General features: G+C 38.5%; 1 protein-coding gene and 1 non-coding gene across 3 annotated transcripts; one reads left to right on the forward strand and one right to left on the reverse strand.

Moving 5' to 3' along the window:
- Window positions 1-10860: 10860 nt before the first annotated feature.
- On the reverse strand, window positions 10861-13909 carry Strit1 (small transmembrane regulator of ion transport 1). 2 transcript variants are annotated; one of them, XM_042279095.2, is made up of 3 exons: window positions 13754-13909; window positions 11125-11220; window positions 10861-11033 (listed from the first exon to the last, which is right to left on the reverse strand). In XM_042279095.2, exons 1-2 carry the CDS (start codon window positions 13764-13766, stop codon window positions 11129-11131), a joined length of 105 nt encoding a protein of 34 aa, XP_042135029.1. In that variant the 5' UTR covers window positions 13767-13909; the 3' UTR covers window positions 10861-11033; window positions 11125-11128. The 2 variants fall into 2 exon arrangements, with proteins under 2 accessions (XP_042135029.1, XP_042135028.1); XM_042279094.2 differs by having other exon boundaries at window positions 11125-11223; window positions 13754-13902.
- Window positions 13910-18581: 4672 nt separating this feature from the next.
- Window positions 18582-18690, forward strand: LOC121830611 (U6 spliceosomal RNA). The gene has a single exon (XR_006073823.1). It is a non-coding gene; the product is annotated as a U6 spliceosomal RNA (small nuclear RNA).
- Window positions 18691-19452: the final 762 nt, after the last annotated feature.

Consider the following 19452-nt stretch of genomic DNA (forward strand, 5'->3'; position numbering starts at 1 on the left):
GTTTTATATTGTATACAAATTTGAAACTGATATTGTTAGAAAATGCTATATGTATATTTCTAATTGTATTTATTCCATCCATTTAACAATGTAATGCAAATTTCTGATCCTTGAATGTTATTATTATCAACTATTAGGATATAAAGAAATGAAAGCTAGTAGTTAGACATTATCATAGAACTTGTAGTCATATTAGATATGTTTTAAAAATTGAGCAGAGATGTTTTAGACAGGTCATCTTCAAACCCTTCAGAGATCTACAGAATATGGCATTTAAAATGTTTTAATAACTTAGAAAATTTTTCTTTTTTGAGACATGTCGGCTCCTGGCAGTACCAATCTACTTTAGAGAAAATATGGGCATTGAAGAAACTGCATATGGAGTCAACTTTCATTCTGGCAAAAGTTAGCCACTGGACAACAAAGTATCCTCGAATCAACAGGACAAAATGGACAGACAGATCACGAAACAAGGGACTACTGATTCTTGCCAAAACAAGTGTGGTTATGGCTTTATCAAAAGGCATCTTCTGAGGCCAGGACAATATGGCCCCATTCCTGAAGTGGCCTTCGCATCCAGAAAAGGTACGGTGTCCTTTTCTTCGAAGGCAGCTTAACAGGCAGAGGGCCGATGGATTCTGTTGTACAATGGAACAGCAGCTGAAAGCTCATGCCTCTCAAAAGTAGACTGGCATTTAATAGAGGGATGTGGAGAAGAAGGGGATGCTGAGATGAAGCCATATATACACAGCCAAGAAGAATGGACAGCTGAATTAAAAAACTGTCAACAATTTCCAGAATTTAAAATCCTGAATCATGACAGGACACTAGTGGAATTCAGGTGTTTCTGGTACGTGGACTGCTCTCACCCAATGTGAGATTGAACTGTTGACCTTGTGTACATCCTACTTCACAAATGAGTCTGTCAGATACACTAAGCCTATAGGCTGAAGATGATGCCCCAACACTGCGGAGAAACCTCAGGTGACTGCCCAGGCAGCTGGCTGTTTCTGTCAACTCACAAAATTTTTTGGAAGTTGCTTGCATGCACTTCCTGTTTTTATTTTTGTTAGCTAAGATTATTCCCTTCTTGGGTCTCTGAGGGAGTTGAAGATTAGTTAGTTATGGTTGAAGATTAGTTAGTTATAGTTGAACATTAATTAGGATAGAAAGTACATTAGATACATCTTGGAATTACCAAAATAGGATAGATAATGGAATTATTTTCTCTGATTTGTCAAATACCTGTTTAGGTATTTATTACTTGTATATATTGTATATAGTTATTGTATTTTTGTATATAGTTTTTCTTTTGTTAGTTATAACCTTTTGCTTTCTTTTTCTTTTTATTAAAATAGAAAAGGGGAAATGTGGTGATAATCTAATTGTACTGAATTATTATTTTGATTGTATGTTAATAAATAAAGTTGTCTGGGAGTCAGAGCTATTAGAGCCATAGCAAGAGTGTGGCGGTGGTGGCACACGCCTTTAATCCCATAAGATCTCTGTGTGTTCAGGGATACAGCCAGCATTGGAGACATATGCCTTTAAGACCTAGGGGGCTGTACATTCAGACAGTGACGAGGCAGTCATGTGTTTGGGTTTACAACCAATGAGAAGGCAGAACAACATACTTTAAAAATACGAACCGACAGGAAGTAGGTCTCTTTTCGCGAAGCTGGGACAGCAGGAGGAAGGGTGAGATTTTAGCTCTGAGCTCTGACTTCTCGGCTTTCTCTTTTACATTGTTTCTGTGTTTCTTATTTAATAAGACGGTTGGTTACATCTACACCCTATCACACCTGTCTTTCAACAGCTCCTTATATGTAGATAGTGCTTTATGGATACTGTTCCCCAGTACACTCTCAGAATCCCCAACCCTTGCAAAGACCCCTCTTTCCTATGAATACCTTTCTCCCATTCATGTCTTTTTTGTGCCTCTCTGTCCACTGGAGTCTGGTGGTGTTCTCAGTGAGTCCATAACTGAAGACAATGACTGCCCCTATCTCAGAATCCATCAGTAGCCAATAATTCAGCATGGAGGATTGGGTCTGGAGAACCCATCCCTGATTCATGACTGCTGATTGACAGGTCCGGTCTTGTGCAGGCTAAGTGCAGGCAGCTACAGTTGCTGTGAAATGATGATTGATTAACTATGTCATGCTCAGAAGAAAATGCTTTGTGGCTCATTTTCCTATATTTCAGCTTCTACATTCTTTACAACTCAGATTCCACAATATTTCTTGAGCCTTTGAGGAGGTGATATAAAATGTCTTGTGTATGGATAAATATTCAATCATCACTTATTCTCAGCTCCATAGGAAGCCATACATCCCTATATTCATAGTCATGCCTGGCAAACAGAAGCTTCTCTGGTTAAGACTGAGATTACCATTTGTCGGTGAATATAAACATATATATTTAGAAGGTAGCTTTACACCATAATTTATTTAAACAACAATAGTAAGTTCCACACTGGGCCTTAAGACCTTCTTAGCCATAGAGATTTCACCGTGTTTACCATACAAAGTATGGATTACTTCCTGTGGAACAAAGCTTATATCCAACCAAAAAGTGGATGGTTACCCTCATAACAGTTACACCACCATTGCACCAGAGGGTACATGTTGCTTGTAGATCGGTATTGTAGTTTGTAGAGTGCACAGCTGAACGAGACCATTGATAGCTTTTCTTCTCTAGGACACTGAGTGGCACCTTTCTACACAATGAAAGCTAGCCAGCAGGGAGGAAGCCTTCACATCAGTTGCATCTTGGTGTCTCTGTAATTTTCAATCAATGTGTATGGTGTCTTCAGCAATGGAGTTTTATAAACTAGTTCTAATGGGAATCCCAGAAAAAATGGCAAGAGCCTGTGTTCTGTTGGGATTCTCTATGGCCTTTCTGACCAACAGCTAATAAAGAAGTATCTGTCATGTGGCAGATACTTTGTTTAATAACATAGCTTTTAGTTGTGACATCATCCAGCACTGAAAAATATTTTCCTCCTCTGTCTCTGCCTGTTTGTATATGTGTATCTCTCGGTTCCCTTTTTTCTTTTCTTTCTTTCTTCCTTCCTTTCTTCCTTCCTTCTCCCTCTTTCTTCCTTCCTTTCTCTTTTCTTACTTTCTAGTAATCTTCTTCCATATACCACTCATTTAGAGTAACCCTCTATCCCCCGACCCTCAACTCCTCTACCCCCCATCCCTGCTTAAACTCTTCACTTCTAGTATTTCCCCATTCTATCTTCATAGCATATATGCTCTGCTATGCCCATGCCTTCAGGCATTCCAATGGCCCTTTTCTACTTTCCTGGCTTCTAGAGGAGCTCCAAGTTAAACACACAAATCTAAACATCTAATGTTAGGACACAAATATGAAAGAGAACAGACATCTGATGCTTGTCTTTCTGGGTCTGGCTACTTTATTCAATGTAGTTTTTCTTGTTCCATCGCTTTTCCTGCAAATCTTACGTTTTCACATTCTTTGCAGCGGAATAAATTTCCCTTGTTTATGTGTACTGCATTTTCACTATCCATTCATCAGTTGATGGATGCCAAGGTTGATTCCCTCTCTTATTATGAATAGGGCATCAGTGAACGTGGATGAGCCTATATCTGTATAGTAGTACATGGAGTATATGTCCAGAAATTATATAGCTGGGTCAAATGGCTGTTCTAATTTAAAAATTTTTGAAAAAACATCACAATTCTTTCTATAAGGGTTGCATCAGTTTTTAATCCACCAACAGTGAATAACTGTTCCTCTTATCCCACATCATCTCTAGCATTTAGACCATTTGAATATAAGTTCAAAAGGTCTATTTATAACATGACAACTACAGCTGGCAACAACATATTGTGTATTTGAAAGCACTGAGGGCAAATTTTAAATATTTAAGGATATGAGACAATAGAAATATTAACTGGTTTTATTGTATTATTTTTAAAAATTATCCACATTGTGAGTAGATACATTTTTTAAATTAAAATGGTTTTTGAGAAGCTAGAGAAATGGTTCAGCAATTAAGAGCATATTCTGCTCTTGTAGAGAACCCAAGTTTGACTCCCAGCATTCATGTTGGGTGGCTCAAAACTGCCTATAACTACAGCTCCTTGGGAGCTGGCTCTGGCATGCACTCACACTCACATGTACACACCCATACACAGACACATATATAATTTAAGATAATAATAAATATCAATTAAAATGAATATTTAAATACTAACTTTTAAGTTTTAATTTTATTTTATTTTATGTGTCTGGCTGTTTCCTCCTGCATGTCTGTCTGTGCATCACATGTTCTGATGCCTGCAGAGACCAAAAGAGTCCATAGGCTCTCCTGGAATTGGAGTTACAGACATTTTGAGACACCATATGTCTGCTGGAAATTGAACAGTCTGGAAGAGCAACCAGTGCTCTTAATTGCTGAGCCATTTCTCCAGCTCCCAAATAATAATAATTTTTGAAAATATCCTCTAATAAAGGAAAATATAAAGGACTAAGCAAGAGGACTCAGTGAGTAAAGACAACAGTTGTCAGGCCTGATAACCTGAATTCAAACCTCAGGACCTATATGGTAGAAGGAAAGACCAGCTCCCACACATTGTCCTCTGATCTCTATCTAGGAAAACAGCTAACCAATGTGAAACTAAAGCCACAATGTGAAGCTAAAGCCTTCAAGAGGAGGTGCATTGTGTAAATTGAGGTGTCTTCAGGGGGTTCCAGAAGGTCTGTGAGCACGTTGAAATTGCACCTACAATTCAACCTGGACTTGATTCACAGAACTACATAACTCATGACTTAATCCTAGCACTTGGAAAGGAAGCAGAAGGATTACAAGTGCAAGGTCATCCTTGGCTACATAGTAAGTTTGAAACCAACCTGGATTACATGACAATGTCTCAAAAAAAAACAATTAAAATTAAAAGCTCTATAACACCAAAAAGTTCAAGAAAATAGAGAACTATTATTTTAATTAACTCAGTAGATTGCTAATAAAAACATGTCATCTTGAAGCCCTGACATGCCTAAATGTACAACAGACAACTCAAATTGATGCAAGCCATGGTGGACTGGTAAATCTTTAGTGCACACAAGGTCCAGTGCAGGGGAGTTATCTCCCAGATGCACATACTCCACAGTGACAACATTCCAGCTCACCACGAGATAACGACTGTCTCACACAGTTAGCAAGTAACTTTCACAAGTCCAGAAGAGGTAGCCCCAGCAAACCTCTGATTCTGAAGAAAATGAAAATCAGGTCAAGCCATTAAAAAAAAATACTTCTATCTAATTTGATGTGCATTTCCTGTGTCAGTTTTCCAAGTATGACTTTCAGTGGACTATTATTTGGAGGACGGCATCCTGAAGTACTAAATCAAATTGAAAAGAATCATAAAGCAAATGTGTTCTCTGGAGTTTTGAAGAGAAAAGCTGGTGTCTGTGGAGCGAGGAATTCAGTGGTGGAAGAGAGAGTTGCAGCTGACCAAGAAGCCAGGCTTTCTCTCAGCAGTGGCTCTGACCAGGCCAGTAGCTGCCTATCAGCTAAACCTTGTTAGAAACTCAGTTCTCAGAGCGCCACCCTGCTCTTCTGCGTCAGGAACTCTGAGAATACTACCATGCTCTCCATGCTTTAAATTCTCCACAGGACTATGGGGCAGTGAGGAGCCCTGAGGTCTGAGGACCTTTTCTCGAAACCAAGTTTTCAAATACTCACCTGCTCAAGAATCCTTGGGACAATTATTTAAAAAATGTAGACTCCTGGCCCAATTATGCAATTGTCCAGTTAGAATCTTTGGGATGTAGGATTCAGGAATACAGCCATGTGTAACTTTGTGTTATTTTATTCTACTTTATTATTTGCATAAATTGTAGCTCATAACAGTGACAGTGAGAAGAAAAAAGAAACAAGCACAAAAAGTTCTACCCAAAGATTAGGTCAAAGTGTATAATAAATCTTCAGAAATGCATCACTTGGCTTCAACGAAGATCAACAGTTTGCCTGTCTTACTCACACAGCACTTTCTTCTTTTGTTAATTTTCTGTGGGAATAAATTCAGGTAATACTAGCACCTCCCCAGCAAGTCATTCATGTAAATCTCTACCAGATTGTTTTCTTGTTGCCAACTGCTATTATCGTGAACAAAATTACTAATAATTACCTAATGTCTTTATCACAGAAATATAAAATGTGTTTGTTGATTTGGTCCCTCTTCACCTGATAACCTTATATTCTGGAATCATTTCTTATTCCGACTCTCCTTTTTTCTTCCTTTTTTTTTTTTGTTGGGGGGAGGAATCTGGGCTTTTTTACTTTTTGTCTCTGGAAAAATTATTAATATATATTATTGTTGAAAATAATGTGTTTCATCAAGGCATGTTTATAAAAGTATATGATGTGCTTAGCTCATATCCAATCCCCTGTTACCTTCTCTTGTCCCCATCCTCCCTCCACCTGCTGCTTCCTCCACTCAAACAGTCCTTTTCACCTCTCATGTCTTTTTTTTAAACTTTCTATACATTTTATTACTGAACAAACCAATTAACACGTGTAGAACTGATAATAACAAATCAATCTCCGAATTCAAACATGACTGAGTCTCCAGAGTTTAAAAATGTTGAGCTCCATCTGGTAGGATCACTGACCATGATTCAGCAGAAACTCTCAGTCTGGCCATAGTACGTGAATCCTGCAGACTACAGATGAAGAATCTTTCTTTCTCCTCCAGTGTCTTCTCTCAGATTTATGCCTAATTTTGTTACAAATTTTCATCCAAATCCATTGGTGAATAGGACTATCTTGCTTCTGTTTCTTGGCAGGTATTGTTTAATTCTGAAAGTCTTGTGAGAAGACATGGCAAGAAGCCCAGTCAGAAGTGTGGTGTGCAGTGGCAGAGGAAAGGGGAGTCCTTTCTATTATTTTAAAAGTTTGTGTATGTCCCCCTCCCCTCAACTTCTTCCCCTCCAGCCTCTCCATGCCTGAAGTGAATAAGAGAGCTGGCCCTGAGATCATAAGAATAAGAGCAGGAGAGCTGTCCCTGCCCCTCACCAGCTGCAGCACTCAGGAGAGTGGCTCTTACACCTCACCTGGGCAACACAGTAGAGCAGGCCCTGAAGGTTTAGGTGTGGGAGAGCCAACCCTGGGGATGTGAAAAGAGGAGAACTGGCCCCACCCCTTGCTCATCATGGCAAGAGGTGAACTAGTCAGGGCAATGCTAGAAAGCTCACCCTGGTGGTGAGGATGGGGGAGCGCTAGCAGGCTGACCAACCCTGCAACTACCCAGGCCCGGATCCAGGGTTATAAATTGGCCTACCCCAAGCTCCACCCCATCTATGATCTGCTGGAGTATGTGAAGGCATCTGCAGCCCCAAAAGCTGCAGGATTTCCACAACACAGGGTAACAATAGAATATCCACGAGGAGTCCCAGTGAGGGCCCAGCATCGTTAGTGTAGTAGAGGTCTGGAACCAGACCAATGATTCTTTGCAATGAACACTTGCAAGTAAAGATACATGGAAAAAAGTGTTTACTGCGTGACTCACTGGGTCACACTACAGCTTCCATGATGCGATTGATTTTTCCTTTTTTTTTTTTTTTCTTAAATTTTATTTTATTTTGTGGGAGGAGGTTGCAAGGGCAGAGGGCAGATACAAAGGGATTGGGAAATGAATGGGATCAAGATGCATGATGTGAAAGACACAAAGAATAAATAAAAAGAAAGTTTAAAAAAGAAAGAGGAAGGGAGAGAAAAAATATAAAGTTGGGTGCATAGGGAAAGGTGGAGGATCTGAGAGGAGTTGGGGAAAGGGGAAAAATGTGATCAAAATATGTTGTATAAAAAATGAGTAAAAAGTAAATGAAATATTTTAAAGTAGGTGTATATATGAATATACTAAAGTATGTGCATAATATTTATTTATTTATTTATTTATTTATTTACTCTGTGTATTGCATGTGTGTGGGTACCTGTCATGGCACAATGTGGAGGTCAGAGAACAAGTTGAGAGTCAGTTCTTTCCTTCTACATGTGAGTCCCAGAATCAAAGGGTCATTAGACTTGCCAATGAGTTATCTGTTGAGCCATTTCATTGGTACTATGCCTTATTTTTTAATCTACATTGATTCCATACATGAGAGAAAACATGTGATATGTCTTTCTGAATCTCGATTTTGTCTCACACATGATCTCCAATTCTATCTATTTTCCTCCAAATGGCATAAGTGAGACCCTCTTTATGGCTGAATATACTGCAGTGTGTGTGTGTGTGTGTGTGTGTGTGTGTGTGTGTGTGTGTGTGTGATACATTTATATGTGAACACACATAGGCCGCTTCTGTAATTTGGCTGCCATGAACAGAGCTGCAGCGTTGGTCATTTGCTGGAAAAGCAGGCTGTGTGTTCTGTATGGTTTTCCATACTCCACACTTGGCTGATCCTCCTGGTTCTCTTTTGAACACTTGTAGTTGGATTGAAAGTTTGTTTGCTTAAGTTTTGGCAGAAATGCTTCCTGGATGTCCTTGTGTATTTTCACTGCACCCAATCAGGAGGCACACACATTTTGCTGGAACACTTTCAGTGTGGTTAAACTGGTCTGTGGATACTGATATCATCAGACAAGTCACTTTGCGTATTTCCCACCCCAAACTAGGCTGGGGGTTCCTGACTCCTTTGAAGGAGGCAGTACTGTCAGACACAGGGAAGTGCAGGAGTTCCCCCCAGCAGGTTTTCCAGAGAGCAAAGCTAGAGTAGTTATTTACTTTTCAGAAGAAAGAAAACAAATAGTGGATTCGTGCTAATATTCCATATGCAATGTTAATATTACAAAGTACGTTTATTTGGCATGTATAGTGATCGTCTGGCTTTCAAACAAACAATATAAATATCACTACTTGAAAAAGATCACTGCATGTGGTTATTTTTGTTTGGTTGGTTGGTTTTTTGCTCAGGTTTTGTTTGGGGTTGAGCTTTTTGTTCTTGTTGTTTATTTGGGGGTGGCTGCTTTGTTTTTGGTTTGGTTTGGTTTGGTTTGGTTTGGTTTGGTTTGGTTTGGTTTTGTGAGACAGGATCTTGCTGTTTATCTCTGGCTGGTCTAGACTCACTAAGGTCTGCCTGCCTTTGCCTACTAAGTGCTGAGATTAAAGGTGCTTGCACCTCACCCAGCTGAATGTGGTTTTTAAGTTATCTAGCCCATAAGATACATATAGTAGAGAACATATACTGTGTTTTAAATCACATGAAAGATTGACTTTCTCTTTTAGGTTATATTACTGGGGTGGTTGGAATAAGAATGACCCCTATAGGCTCATATATTTGAATGCTTGGTCAGCATGGAGTGGCATTATTTGAAAAGATTGGGAGTTGTGACCTTATAGGAAGAAGTATGTCACTAAGGGTGGGCTTTGAGGTTCTCAAAAGCCCAAGCTAGACCCAGTGTCTTTCTCTTCCTGATGCCTGCAGATCCAAAAGTAGAATTCTCAGCTACTTCTCCATCACCATACCTGCCTGCATGCTGCCATGCTCCCTACCATAATGAGAATGCTAGCAATACCCAATTAAATGCCTTCTTTTATAAGAGTTGCGTTGGTCATGGTGTCTCTTCACAGTAATGTAACACTGACTAAGACAATCACCAAACTTACATGTTATTAGATTGCTTTTAGCTTGTTTTCAATTTGGGATATAATTGATTTTTCTAATTTATAAAATATTCATAGTATCCTAAAAATGAAACACTATAAAACAAAGTACGTGCAGAAGTATCTAACCTCCACTGTTTGGCTCTGTGGTAAATTAGTTACATGCATATTGGTTAAACTCCTCCTTTTCTTACACAAATGGTAGTAGATATACCTGACTTTTTAAGTGTTTCATTATTTTTATTTTATTTTATTTTATTTTATTTTATATGTATGAGTACTTTGACTGCATATACATCTGTGTATTATTTGCTTGCCTGGCACCCAAGAAGCTAGAAGAGGGTGTTGAATTCCCTGGAACTGAAGTTACAGATATTGGAGTTACAGATATGTGGGTGTTGGGAATTGAACGTGGGTTCTCTGTAAGGCCAGCCAGTGCTCTAAGTTGCTGAGCCATCTCTCCAGCCTACTTAATTTTTTTTCCAATTAACATGTTTTTGTTGTGGAGATTACATCACATAAGTATTTAAAGACCTTTTTCATTCCTTTCTAAAGTTGCATCTCTCTTATATCATGTGCGCATCACAGTTGATTCTGCCCCCCACATGATAAGCCATTTTGTATTTTGCTGCTATCCTTGTGAAAATTAACATATTCTTTGAAAACAAACAACTGGTTCAAAATAAACAAACAAGTTTTGGAAGATACGAACTTCCAACTATACCCCCAGGATGTTATACCTAGTTGGGGGAAATAGTACACACCCACATTCCCAGCTACTCAAGAAACCTGAGGCAGAAGGATCTTTTGAATCCAACTTGGACAACACCAGGATGTTCTCCAAAAGGCAAACAACAATAAAATGTTCCATTTTGAATTTGCAAAGACAGTGTATGAAAGTGCTTATCTCCCACAGCCTTACCAACAGCAATGATGTCCAACGTTTTTATTTGTTACACATCTGTAAGCAATGGTCTTTCAGTATGGTTTAAATTACATTTCTCATTATGAGCCAGTGGTAAGATCCAAGTTTTTCAGTTGTCCTCTATCTTCTGTTTATTGTCTGTTCTTTAATCCATTTATCCATTTGGGAAGAAGGATACAAAACATTTTCTAATCTAATTGAATCATCATACTCAATCCTATTGCTTAATGTGTCTTTAGCCATAATTAAGCATTTATCTTCAACTTTCTTGACACAGAAAAGTTCACCTGAATTTTCTTATATTTTTTTTATCTGTAATTTCCAGCAAGTTCCTAAGATATTTTTATGAGAACAAATTCTAGCTTTAAAGGATACGAAACACAGCAGCTATTTACATGAGACACCTTTAATGATCAGCCATGTCCATGTTTTCTTTAGTTCTTCTAAATGGTATCAGCCTGAAGTCTTCTTGTCTGAAAGACAAAACATTTCATTAGTAAAACAGAAAAGATCAATTCTAGAACAATTATGCGGTGAATAAACATTCATTATTAAAACTCTTACTTTTCTAGGAGAAGACAATGTAAACCACTATGATGCAGCCTACAATCCATCCAACCAGGAGAAGAACGGGAACCATGAGCTGTGGTGATGTTGACTCTGCATAAAAGCAATGAAAACAAATTAAATAGACCCACTTGGCATTAAACTTTATAAAGAAAAACAATGAGAGATCTCTGGGGGAGCTAAGAAAAAAAGCGCACTCTGATCAGGCTCATACAAGAATGGTTTTATCTTGTTTTCTTGGGAAGACACTCTGCAACTGAGTTTATAAACCCTGGATATTTGAAATAGAAGTCTTGGGTTCAAACCACAGGTCACCTTTTTACAGTTCCATGACCTTGTGCAGTTTTGAACTTGAAGTTTCCTGCTGGGTAGTGGAACTTGCAGTGTCTACCTCCTGGCTGCTTCCTCAGTCAAATGATGCAACATGTGCAAAGCTTTGTAAACTTGAACCACCTTGCCTGTGTTTAGTGGACACAAAACATACTCAGGAGTTTGTTCAGTGATGGGTCTAGCCGCTGTTTATATAACAACAATCCAATATAACTGTGAGGTAATTCCTACTGACCTGAATTACTCATAATATGCAAGATTGGACTCTTGAGAATTGCTCTTGGTCTCAAGAACTGACTTTAATCTTAAATTTCACCGGAAAAGGAAAACATCATACCTTACATAATCATCATCAGAAAAAAAGAATTTATTTCTTTAAAGTCATTCACTATCACCACCAGCACTGAGCTTCACTATAGGCAATAATAATCCAACACACATGAAAGATGCTTGTATAATGATTCATCTCCTGCTTGTACCTGGTCTATAAAAAAGCAATTTATATACATAGTTTTCTCTATTGCTCACTGTATTTCAGTCTTATTCATTCAGTAAACACACACATATAACCGACACAAAAGACTGAAAAGCAGCACAGAAGAACATCTTATAGAATTCATGTCCCTGTGTTGAGGACTAAGACGACATAGTCTTAATTGAAGAGCACAATGAGATCATACGCCATTAGCTAAGAGAGAGATGGATGTTCTTAGCAACTGCAGTCCCATTACAATTTCCGTCACTTCAAAAGTGAAGGGTGGTTAATGCTATCAAAATAAAGTCATCAGGAGATGAGGAACTTCTAAAATTAGAAGATACTTTCATAATAGCCAACTTTCTGAAGCTTAAATGAATTTAATAGTTTCAATGTTTTTCATAAAATGTTGAAGTCTTTCTGATCACACAAAATGGGCTTTTCTTGCTTCTCTTAATTGTGTGACCTTAAACAGGTATAATGCACATAAGGGAGAAACCTCCTCCTTACCTGCCATGTGCCGTTGCTTTAAGGGTAAAGCAAAGATTATGAGACATACTTTGGTCTCATTTGGAAGAAAGATTTTTTTCTGTGAATTAAGATACCATTAGAGTGAAAGTACATGACAGTATTTTTTTTAATTATTCATGTAAGTGATACAGTACTTCAATTAACTTCAAAGGACTTGAAAATTAATAGCTATTCCAATTGAGTATAAATGTTTAAAATACAAATGTGTTTTAATAAAATTTTATAACACCTGTTTTAGAAAAATTTGCATATCAAGCTCTAAAAAAATTACCCCTTTATAAGCTACGCATTGTAAGAACAATTCAAGTGTCTGTGCATTTTAACCAAGTATAACTGCACTGGTCATCTTTTAACACCAATATTTTCAGTTCTACCATAATCTGATGCATCATTTGGAAATGGTAATACATGAAACCCAATGTTCTTCCTAGATGGCACAAATAAAACTTCTCTTTAAATGCAAGAGCCTTTTCAAAATGCTTACTTGTTTGTCCAGTTCCAAGCTTACCAAAGTAGCTACCAGTGGAAGCATTCTTTAGGGCACTCCACTGTGGAGCAACACTGTCTGGGTCCAATGCCTGGTACCTCTACATCCTAGTGACCATGGACACATACTAAACTTCATTATGTCTCCATTTCCTTAAGTGGAAAATGGGGGTGATAATATATGCATGTCTCACAATGTTGATTGTTGTCGGGATTGAAAGCAAAGATGACCGTGTATGTATTTAAAAACAGCTTCTCAGACAAAGATGTATTCAGCCTGTCTATTTAGTCATATTGGAATCAATTATTTTATAGAAGCATATAAATATGAAATAGGGTTTGAGAATTAGAGAAAATAATTCAGATTTGGAGCATATCAGAGATGTTTAAGTTCAGTATTCTCATTTGAAAGTCATAATATAGACTCAAAGAAGTGGGAAGACTTCTCCAAATTCACACAGCCATCCTGCAGACCTGACAAAGAACTCAACTGCTCTTACTTCTGGTTCAACAATCCCCAAGATTTCAAATATAGTTCAATACTGAGAAACAATTAGTTTATAATTCACCTTTCCAAAAAAGCAGGTATAAAATTATTCTGTTTCACTAATTATTTCAAAACTATTCATCATACAGGCATGGTCCAGAGACTGCATATTTAATAGCTTTTTGCAGCCACACTAAAACATGTAAACTAATGGTTCTTTAGCAGAGAGCTTACCTTCCTAGGATCAAAATGCTAAGAAATGAAGTAAAAGCCGGGAAGTTGTTTATGTCAAGAAACCCCCATGCCTTACAGCTTACCTTTTTCAGCCATTATTTCTATTGTTGAGTGGCTTAGTCTGGGCTATGTCTTTCTTCCTTATTGTTATCCTGTGCCTCTGAACTTTAAATAGAGAGATATCTGAAGAGTGTGGCAGCTGCTGCTCCCCTGCTGCCAATTGTCTACAGGGTGACAGGAGTCATTGGAAAGCAGAACTCCTCTGTCTCCCATCTAACCTTTACTGTGGAGGAACAAGAGGCTATGTATGTATGTGTCCTAAACAAGTAAGTAAACTGAGCTTTCCCAGTGCACGGGTGTGCGGATTGTTTATTCACTTACTGTTTCAGACAAGAACAGAATGCTAAGTAAAAAGGATATGCAAATTAAAAGTGAAAGTGAGGGTGTAAGTTCTATTAAGGAAGGAAGGAGGATGAAATATTAGTAAGAAAAGACTTTACAGTTGGAGGCACTTGGGTTAAAATTACACCCCTTCGACTTCTGTAATGAAGTCCAGGCTCCTTAACTGGCTTGATTTCGGTAGCAATAACAATATTTACTGTAATGGCTATTCTTGGTTGTCACACAAGCAAGTTACATGAAGAAGTTGCCTAAATACATATTGCTTCTACTCTCATTACAATGCTGTCTGCTGCCAAGTATATACCCATGGACTCATGGTGTGTTCCCTATGGTGGATTGACTGAGAAGAAAAGACTAGAGACTGATTTATTGATGGTTCTGTATGTAATAAGGGCACCATCCAGAAATGGATACATCAGCATTACCCCTTTAATAAGGGCTGCAGCATTATCACCCCTTTCTGGGACAACCCTGAAAGATACTAGTGAAGGGAACTCTTCACATTGGGCAGAACTTTGGCAGTACACCTTGAGGTATTTATTATTATTACTATTTGTTTGGAAGGAAAAATGGCCAGATGTATGATTGTTCACTGACACATAGATTGTAGCCAATGGTCAGGTCCTTGGAACAAGCATGATTTAAAAATTGGTGAGAAGGACATCTGGGGAAGAAGAATGTGGATAGGTCTCTTCTCTCCAAATGGGCAAAGGATGCAAAGATACTTGTGTCCCATGTAAATGCTCATTGAAAGGTGACTTCAGCTAAGGAGGAATTCAAAAACCAAGTAGATAGAATGACCTGTTCTATGGACTGTCAGCCTCTTTCCTCAGCCATTTCTGTCATTGCCCTATGGGTACATAACAAAGCAGGCATGGTGGCAGAGATGAGGCTTATGCATGGGCTCAACAACATGGACTTCAACTCACCACGGCTGACCTGGCTACAGGGCTGCTGAGTGCCAGATCTGTCAATAACAGATACCAACTCTAAACCCTAGATATGGCATCATTCCCCAAAGGTGACCAGCCAGCCACCTGATGGCAGGTTGACTACATTGGACCACTTCCTCCATGGAAAGTGTCCATGGACAATGCTTTGTCCTTAATGGAGTAGATACTTATTCTGGTTATGGGTTTGCCTTTCCTGCACCTAATGCTTCTCCTGAAATCAGCATCCATAGGCTTACAGAATGCCTTATCCAATATTGTGGTATTTCACACCGTATTGCTTATAACCAACAAACTCACTTCACAGCTAGAAAAGTGTGAGATTGCGCCCATGATCATGGAATCCACTGGTCTTACCTTGTTCTTCACCATCTTGAAATAGCTGGCTGGAGAGAAAGATGGAATTGTCTTTTTGAAGACACATTTACAGTGTCAATTAGATGGCAGTAGCCTGGGGGAGTGGGACAGGGTTCTCTAGAAGGTAGTACAGGCTTTGAGTCATTCTCCTATATACGGTCCAGTTTCTCGAACAGCCAGAATCCATGCGTCCAGTAATCAAGGAGTGAAAAGGGGAATATTGGCCCTCACTATCACCCCTAGGAACCCAGTAGGAAAATATTTGCTTCCTGTCCCCACTACCTTAAGTTCTGCTAGCCTAGAAGTTTTGTTTCCAGATATGGGAGCACTTCAGGCAGAAGCCACAACAAACATTCCATTGAACTGGAAGCTCAGACTTTCCCCTGGTCACTTTGGGCTTCTGATGCCTTTAAAGCAACAGGATAAAAAAGGAATAATACTATTAGGAGGGGCGATTGATCCAGGTTACCATGGGGAGATTGGATTGCTTCTCCACAATGGAGGTAAGAAGGATAATGTCTGGAGTGCAGGAGACCCTTTAGGGCATCTCTTGGTGCTACCATGCCCTGTGATTAAGGTCAATGGAAAACTACAACAGCCTGATCCAGGATGGCAAAGGGCACGGGCCCTTCAGGAAGGAAGGTGCGGGTCACTCCTCCAGGTAAAGAGCCAAGACCCACTGAGGTACTTGCTAGGGGTAGGGTCAATACAGATAAAAATAGGTGGTAGAGAAAGGTAGTTATAAATACCAACTAAGGTCATGTGATCAGTTACAGAAATGAGGCTTATAAATGACATGAGTGTTTCTGTCATACTTTGTTAAGAATTATTGTACATGGGATAGTTATATAATGTTTTGGCATTATTATGACCTTGTTATTGTTTTAATTTGGAAATTAATTATGACATAATTAATTATTGCATGTCAAGTTGACTTTTTTTAATGAAGAAATTTTTTTATTCATTTTACATACCAATCAAAGATCTCCCTCTTCTCTCCTCCAGCCCCTCCAGCCTCCCCCTCCAACTCACCTCCCATTCCCTTCTACAAGAAGGTAAGGCCTCCCATGGGGAGGTACATTTAATAGAGGCAGGTCCAAGCTCTTCCTCCTGCCTCAATGCTGTGCAAGGTGTCCCATCATAGGTAGTGGGCACCAAAAAGTCTGCTCATGAGCTAAGGATAGGTAATGGCTATTCTTATTTGTCAACTTGAATACATCTGGAATTAACTAAAACCCAAAAACAGAGGAGCATATGTATGAGGGAGGGATTTTTTGCTTACCTTAAAATAGGAAGATCCATTTCTAATCCAGATCTTGAGTTGGGAAGACACACCTTTATCTAGATCATATGTTGAGGGAAAACTTGCCTCTAATCTTGGCCACACCTCCTGCTGGAAGCCTATATAAGGACAGAAGGAGGAAGCTTTTGCTCTTTGCCTGTTTGCTCTCACCTTGCTAGCAAGTTCATTCCTTCACTGGCATTAGAGCCTACTTCTTCAAAATTCTAGCATATACTGAAGACCAGCTCAGACATCCAGCCTTGTGGACTGAGCAAGCTAGCAAACAGTACTCCTCCGTGGCCTCTGCATCAGCTCCTGCCTCCAGGTTTCTGCTATGTTTAAGCTCCTATTCTGACTTCCTTCAGTGATAAATAGTGATATGGAAGTATAAGCCAAATAAGCCCTTTCCTCTCCAACTTGCCTTTTGGTCATGGTGCATCATGGCAGAACTCTAACTAAGACACTCACCAAGAAAAATTGCATGAAAGTGAAATAAATATACTGTGAAATATAAACATCACTTTATTACCAATGCAAAAGATGAATAAAGTGATTCTCTTTTTCTTTGAACCCCTCTAAAACCAGTAAGTGTTCATCTAAATGCATTAGAAGCTACAACAATGTGGTGGTAGTGGTGGTGCCTAAAATTTTCAGAGAGAAGTCATAAGCTTGATTTTATTAGCAATGTATAAAAATGGGGCATTTCATTTTCTGAAATCCAACCTGGCTTATATAATATGACCCAGACTATCCTTGAGATTCTCATCAGAATAGCTTTAATTTTGGATTCCGGGTGGAAAGTTTTGGCAAAGTAACCCTGTGGCTAATTTCTCCAATCTCCAGTATGAAATTAGGAAAGTTTTCCTTTAAAAGACAGGTCTTGCTTGACCAAATCCATTTCCACAGAGCTTTAAGGACCATGTTTCCTTGTAAATGACTGGTGCAAACACTCCTGGAAGTGCTTAGTGGTTCCCCATTTGTTAGAGAAGATGACCCCAAGTTCTCTGTGTACACATCAGAGAATCCCTCTACCCTCAGATTTCCAGTAAGGCCTCTGTCACACTTCACTCCTTGATGCTATGTAAATCCAGAATTTTCCCACCCTGCCAGGACTCAGGAAGTTCAGATAGGAAAAGTGTAAGTTCAAGGCAAGCCTGGACTATGCTGCAATGCCTCATTTCAAAATAAAACCATAAAGGGATTAGAGATGTTAATCAGTGGTGGAGCAGTTCCCTAACATAGATAAGGCCCTGAGTTGAATTCTTAGTAACCCAGTAACATAATAAAACAAAATATACCCCACACACAGGTAATGAGAATGTTTGATTCTCTACTTTAAGCAATATAAAGAATATGGGACCACAAGCATGTTTATGCCATTTAAGCCAAATTGTCACATCTCTATGTCTAAAATTTAGCACTGAAGAAAGTATGTGCCTATATCAGATAATATGTAACAAAAGTATATTCTAATCAAGTAACCTTGGAAATTGTTTCCCAATACATTAAAAGTGAAGTCATGGTTAAAAGACAGAAAAAAAAAGACTGAAGAATGATCATTGAGCTCCTATAAATATTATTCATTTATTCATTTTAATGAATAAAATAACTATAGATCTTTCAAAGGTAGACTATGATGTTCAGGTATGTTAAGATACTGTGCATTAATCCATCCAGAATATTCAGATTATCTATAATTGTAAATATTTATAATTTCAGGTGAAAACTTTTATATAAAATAAAACATAACATTCAAAAGAAATAATTAAGTTACCCCTACCCAAAGGACAGAGATAAACACATATGCAAGGATAAAGTAATTTGTTTTAGCTAGATAAAAGAGTATTGTGAAAGTGTCTACATTTTAAATACTAATTTCCATTTTAATTATCTTATGCTTTCTTTTGGTATAAGATATGCTGCTATTGTGTTCACTTTGGCAGCTTATTAAAATTGGAAAAACATACTGAAGACTAGCATGTGCACTGTGCAGGATGATTCATAAATTCCAGAAGCAGACCATATAATTACATGAACTAAATGTATAGAAAATCCATTCAACAAAATTATAGCAGAAAATCCTCAAAGCTAGAAAAAGAAATGGGCCTCTGAACACAAGAGGCATTTAGGACACAAAAGTATGACCAGAGAACCTCTCTGTGGCACACTATATGATCAAGATGACAAAACCACCAAGCAAATAAACTCTATTAAAATCTATGAGGTAAAAGACCTACATATCTATAAATGCAAGTGCATAAAAATAATATAAGATTTCTTGTCAGCAACCCTAAACTCCAAAAAAGCCATGGAAGGCAAATAGCAAGTCCTTCAGGAAAACACTAGCTAACTGACATTGCTATGTCAAGCAAATCTGTCTTTTAAAACTGATAGAGAAGGGCTGCAGAGATGACTTAGCAGTCAAAAGTATACACTGCTCTTGCAAAAGACCAGAGTTTGGTTCCTAGCACCCACATCAAGCAGCTCACAAATCCATGTAGCTCCACCTCTGGGAGGATACATCACTTCTGCCTCCTACAGGCACCTGAACACACACACACACACACACACACACACACACACACACACACACACACAAACAACTTTAAAATAATAAAAATAAATCTTTTTTAAGTTGACAGAAAATAAACATATTTCAAGATAAGCACATTCAACCCAGTCAGCCCTGCAGATTCTCTCAGGAATAAAATGTAGAGCAGAGGGAAAGAATTTCAATCACTCCTGCACAGGAAAGAACAAATTTATGAGAGAAATAAATGAGCAAGTGAGA

Source organism: Peromyscus maniculatus, chromosome 6 (assembly GCF_049852395.1).
Source record: "Peromyscus maniculatus bairdii isolate BWxNUB_F1_BW_parent chromosome 6, HU_Pman_BW_mat_3.1, whole genome shotgun sequence".
In the NCBI taxonomy this organism is placed as follows: domain Eukaryota; kingdom Metazoa; phylum Chordata; class Mammalia; order Rodentia; family Cricetidae; genus Peromyscus; species Peromyscus maniculatus.